Source organism: Cariama cristata, unplaced genomic scaffold, assembly GCF_000690535.1.
Source record: "Cariama cristata isolate BGI_N322 unplaced genomic scaffold, ASM69053v1 scaffold35656, whole genome shotgun sequence".
Lineage (NCBI taxonomy): Eukaryota > Metazoa > Chordata > Aves > Cariamiformes > Cariamidae > Cariama > Cariama cristata.
This window is the reverse complement of record NW_009622216.1, coordinates 31,839-37,838: the sequence shown is the minus strand read 5'-3', so window position 1 is coordinate 37,838 and position 6,000 is coordinate 31,839. Positions and strand designations below refer to the sequence as shown.

Here is a 6,000-nt window from a genome sequence, read left to right as displayed (position 1 = left end):
AAAAAAAAAAAAAAAAAAAGAGAAGACAGAACAGGCATTAGATGCAGAGTGTATTTGATTGTATTTATATGAAATTTCAGACTGGTTTCACAGTAAGGTTGAAGGTTCTCCAAAGAGCTCTCTGCATACGTGCACCAGGGAAAATATTTTCAGTATCCACAGACTGGCACAATGTCAACAGGGAAACAGCAAGTTTCTAATTGTAACCGATACTTTTTAATCGATTAAGTTTGATGCAACCTCTGATGCTACAGGAAAGAAAGGTCTAATGGTTATGGGGACTGTAATTGCCTCCTGCGACCACTGCTGTCCTGAACCAAACAGAAAAGATCTTTTGTAAGGTCTTATGCAAACTGTTCCTTCTGGAAAGCTCCATGAAACAAAGCAGATTTGCTATTATTATTTGACGGGTGTGCTTTTGTGATCCCTGTGGTGCTTAGCCATGTCTGAAACAAGGTGGACAAGCCCAAGTTCTCCATTGCTCCTCACCTCTTGCTGGAACTTTAACACCAAGGGGTGAAAGCATGGGGAAAAGTCAACATAACCAACTGCAGTTCTCAAAAGAGGGCAAAAAAAAAAGGAAAATAATTCTCCCAAAACATAAACACCTATAGACCAGCACAGCCCAGGAATACAGACCATAGACTACACAAAGGGCAATGGCCAATAAGCAAGTTCTGCCTCTATGGAAGAAGAGAAGATTTAAGTATGGTGGGAAACATGTTCATAGAAACTTCATCTTCAACACATTTACTGCATGATTTTACAGTGCATACACCTGCATTGGAAAATAACTGCATAAGTGACTGAAAAAGGAAGGAAGATCCTAACCTTTAGAGTGACGGTGAACACCAGCACGGTGAAAACAATCGTCCCAAAGGTCCAATTCCCAAAAACCTGAAAAAAAACCACATTCCATTACCACAGGCGTCTCAGTCCATCTCCTTGGAGAGGCACAAAAACGACAATGAGGACAAGGGTGCAAGCAGGGACCAGAGGGGAAGGACGGGATGGGGTGACTGCTACGGGGGATTGATGCTCGGAGCGGCGCCGGGCGCCTCGCACTACTTGCCGCCCGCTACACTACCCTGTGCCATGCAGTGCCACACAGACGGGTGACCCAGAGTTGGGACGGTGACAGGTACAACCTCCTACTAACAGCAATGTCGACTGAGGATACAAATCATTGGACCATCTGGTATTTCATGGTTTCTTGGTAATTTACTCAGTTTCTGCTTTCTCACAACACCTCTGCTCATCATCTCATTTTAGTCCCATTTGCAGAATGCACCAATGGGTAGTTTTCCATCTGGTTTGGTATGTGGATACTAGTGACTACGCACAACAAAGAAAAGCAGATACTGTTTATAAATCCAAATGATGGCAATGAATGGGAGGGATGCTTACCAAAGGCTGTCAAGATCTGAATGCATACATTAAAACAGAAAGTGAAATGTAAAAGTTTTCAAAAAATGCAAAAAAATTAAAGTCAATAGAAGCAAAAAAAGAGTCAATCAAACATACATGGATATTATGAACAATTGCTGGTAGCAGTTCTTACAGGCATAAGTGTTTACAAAACAGGACATAACCACAGATCTTATTTTAGTGCCGCATAGACTTGACCTCTGAAGGCATCTGCAGAACATATCAGTGCTTCATGTTTTATTCAAATACAACCAGAATGGTTATAAATACAGAAAAGCACTGAATCTACAATACAGGGGCTTGACTACATATAGCTGGGGCTGTAAATGTTGGCATTGATGCAACATATGCATATATAAATTTCATCAGCTTTTCTCCAAGTGTTAGCCACTAAAAAAAGTTAAGGTATTTAAGGGTCACAAGTGATGGCATAAAGAAGTTTTCCATCACCCGAGATCTGATAACATACTGTGTACCCCCTTTGGGAAAAGGGTCCTGAGACAGCCCAGGCCACCACACGCAGCGGCTGCACTGCACTAATGCCTTGCTCTGTACTCAGGTAACCAGCAAAAAAAAAAAAAAAAAAAAAAAGGAAAAAAATTTCAATCTTTTTTTTCCCCTCACCTTGTTTCTGTGCAAGGTGACCCGGAGCAGCTCCCACACCCTGCTCAGGTGGTGATGCACGCGCTTGTCCCGACACAAGAGGCACGAGCAAGCAGGCAGCAGGGAGAAGAACAGCCTGCTCATTCTGACAGCGATGCTAACTTATGCTGCCTTCGAAATACTAGTGAAACTCCTGCACCAGCCTTGCCCTAACGCACAGGGAGGATGAAATCACATCCCAGAGCAGGCATAACGCACAAGCAGCCCTGTATCACGTCTGCACTAACAAGTTGCATCCTATCAAGGTGGGCTAATTCAGTTGCCTGTAACCAGCCAAAGACGTGCCGAATTTCACCCAGCACGCTGGTGAGAAGGACGGACACTGCTCCTGCCCTGGACCAATGCCTGGGACCACACAGAAGAGCGGGTGGGTCGGAATAAAGCTGTGTGTAAGACTAGTCATTTTACCTAGTGAGTATAACCAGCTCTACTCTGTTTCCATGGAGATCTGGAAAATGTTTTATTTCAAGCATTTGCTGCAGAATCACACCATAAGCAAGGCTACACCGTCGGACAAGACTTGAGACACATCACACGGATTAAGCATGTAGCTATTCCCTGCCAGGCATATAAAAGAGGCAGCGCACAAAAGAAACACTCATCTTTCTTTTTTTGGTGACGTTACCTTTCCGTTATCTTCCAAGGATGAATTTTGAAAAAGAAAATAAACCCCAAAGAAAAACACGAGTCCTTCAAAGGCGCCCAGAAAGGTCCAGTACAGGAATGGCCTCCACTGCAGCATTGCATTATCCGAAACCTTCCTGCCAAGAGACGGAGTAACAAGAACATCATCATCATGTTTAGGATGCGCTGCAAAGCCCCTCGCAGCCTGGTGATCAGTGGGCTTTGGAGCAAGCCCTTGCTGTAGGAGACAAGGAGATAAAACATAGATATCTGCCAGGGTACAGGACATAACCAATATTTGCCATATGCAGCTGCTGGTCATGAGAAATCATAAGAGGTTCAGCATATTAATTTGTTTTGTCCTCCTCCTCTAGGTAACTTGGATTAAAATCCAAGCCAGCCCAAAGCGAACAGCTGTAACGCTGTCCTGAGCCTCTCCCACAGCCCCTGTATTGCCCGTGGTATCCAACATTAACTGCTGAATTTTAAAACCAGGGCAATGCTAAAGAAGAGCCGTACAGGATGCAGCGAATCCATGGTGTGTTTCCCTCTTTTTGCTGAATGCACCAACTGCCTCTGAGAAAACCTCTGCAAGTCCCATTCCTGGAAGCAGTGTTTTTCTGCACAGGCTGAAGATAACCTCCTGAATCGTATGGTGGGTGTTTTTAACATGGGGGTGTAGCAGGAGGCTCTTGGCTGAGTACAGGATGAGAGTTGGGATGGAGGCAGCAGCAAACAGATGTGCTATGGGTAGAGCTCTGCATGGACTGCACGCAAAGCCTGTGAAGTGGAGGGTGGCCATCAGGGCAGGAGGGAGTTAAAAAAAAAGTTTCCTGCATCGTTACCTTTTCAGACTACTTTCTTTAAAATTTGAAGATTGATAGGGGATAAAAGCATGTTTATGGCAAAACCAAAAATCCCCATTCTTTTCTCATTTTTCTTCCTAACTGTTAAAGCAATACGTTCATTTTCAGCAAGATGCACCTTGCAAACTAGCGTGGCTGGGCTCCTATAACTGCAGTTTCTAAAACAAAACCCTATTGAATCCTATGCACAATGATGCAGTGACAACGCTCTAACATACCGCAATTTAGGTATGAGTAAGCAACATGGATAAACCAGACTAAGTGGGTTTTACTGCAAGGAGAGAAAATACAACCGACTTCCCCACTGCAAGCTCTGTTTTGCATTCAGGTTTATGTCCTGCAGCACTCACCATAAACAGGCTTTTTACAGCCCCTCAGACTAGAGATCTGCACTGCAGCAACTCAGCACTTCACACAGCAGAGGCGCAGCAGTCGTTCTGCATTCAGCAGCACATGCAGAGTCATGAATATTCAAACTAAAGCTGTCTGCTTGCACAATTAATTTGTTTTCTCTCAATGAAGAAAGCCCAGAGATCAGACAGCCCACCAGGCAAATGCACAGGGGTCTGCTGTTACTGGTCTATGCTGCACAATATTCAGTTACCAATTTATTTAAAAATACATGCAGTAGCGTTTTGCCATACGAGTGGAGAATAACAGAGGTCTAATCAACCATGGATACGAGTTCTTACTTCAAAAACACCCGAGCCCCTTCCTTGCCTTATAGCTTTTGTTGCATTTGCTGATTTTTCTATACTTAAAGCAACTTTCATGCAATATCTTTAGGTACCTGCTAATTCCCTTTGTTGTCCATGCAAAGGCATCGCTCTTGGTTTGAGCACGGTCGTGCCACACGCATGCTGAGGAGCATCCTACGACGGTGACAGGGCTTGCACAGGGCACTGGCCAAAGCAGCCCCGACCTGGTCTCTCTCCACAGGAGTGAACTCGGCACTGAGCTTACTGCCAGGCAGGGGAATTAGCAACAGCAATGCACGAACAGGTATTTCTCCCAAAAAGCATCTTCCTTAGCCCTTGCTGAAGGGCTGCACCCAAGCGCGTGGGTGTGGGTAGGGGTGGGAGGAAGATGGGAAGCATCTCTGTTTCTATGAGAGGTTGGAGCCTTTCCTTGTTGCAACAGAGGAAGAAGGGAAAGCAACAGCAAAACAGAGAGAAACAGTCTCCTCAAACTGTCCTTTTCCTAGGCAACGTGGCAGAAAAGTCTAAGCGCATGGATCAAAGAGCAGAGTTCCCTGGTAACAGGCTCCGATACGGGGATTTGGCCTGTGGATGGGAAGCCTCAGGGAGGATATCCATCTAGACAAGCTGACAAACTACCTGCCTGAGCTGGGCTTCAGAAACATTTGTCTTTCTGAAAACGAATGGATCTTTTTTCCTCCCGAAAGCTAGATCTCCCCTCCAACCATTACATGCTCTACCATGTGCTTGGCTCATGTTGCCTGGCTCAAAGCTAACGTGAGTGAATGGTTTGGCCACTCTTGCAGCTTGATTTTTCTTACAGATTAAGAATTCCACCTACAGTTTATTTTTTTTATAGAGACACAGCAGTACAATTTGCTAGACGAGATACTGTTAGAGAGCATAAAGAAGTAGAAATAGGCAGTAAACAGGACATTGCTTAGCTCTAACGCAGCAGCAGCAGAGCCAGCAGGGACAGAAACAGCCTTTTCTGCAGTTCATGGTCACCCCATCACCGACACAGGACAGGGATGCCTGCTTACACTCCTGCACCAACAAAACTGAAACTATGGATAACCAAGTTGCGCAGAGGCTTACCCAGTCCAGTGCTACTTACATATACAGCTGTGGATCTGAGGTCAGCGTGTCAATATTGATATGCTGCTCCAGGAGGCTGTATGCCAGGATAGGTAGTGATGTGAAGCAGATGTTGTACATGGTAAGATAAGCGGCATCGTACAGTGGCTTAAAAGAGGAAGAAAGGGTAAAATGAGACAAATGCCATTTGAAAAGTCTTTCCACAAACAGATTAACTAAGTTTCCAGCCCTTGCCTCCATACATACCCTACAGATTCATACCTTTGTCATAGCCACACAGGACAGTTTCATTTGATAGGGGTTATACTCCATGCGATGCCAGGGGGGTCAAGGCACCCCACTCCCACCGCGAGGAAGTTTTATAACTGGTTGGTCTCATCTCCAGCTCATTCTCCAGAAAAACATGATTAAACAGCCCTTACATCACAGCTTTTCTGTAGCTGCTCTTATGCTGCTGTTTCTATTAATATACTTGATGTCTCCTGTGACTCTCTAAAGACTAGACTGTTTTAGAGGAACTATAGCTTTTTTTTTTTAAAAAAAAAAAAAGCAGCAGCAAGCGGTTCTGCCAAGACAAGCAGAGAATTCTGCCCTATCATTTACTCTTCCTCACCATTACTTTT

At 44.7% G+C, this 6,000-nt stretch overlaps 1 protein-coding gene across 1 annotated transcript in view; it reads right to left on the bottom strand.

Annotated features, from left to right (window-relative positions):
• The window catches only part of ATP11C (ATPase, class VI, type 11C), a gene marked incomplete at its 5' end in the record, with an annotated part of 42,629 nt that overhangs the window by 6,707 nt on the left and 29,922 nt on the right, over positions 1–6,000 (bottom strand). Inside the window, 3 exons of the mRNA XM_009702260.1 lie at positions 832–897; positions 2,717–2,852; positions 5,397–5,524. Coding sequence (XP_009700562.1) covers positions 832–897; positions 2,717–2,852; positions 5,397–5,524 — 330 coding nt within the window. The remainder of the gene's footprint in view (positions 1–831; positions 898–2,716; positions 2,853–5,396; positions 5,525–6,000) is intronic.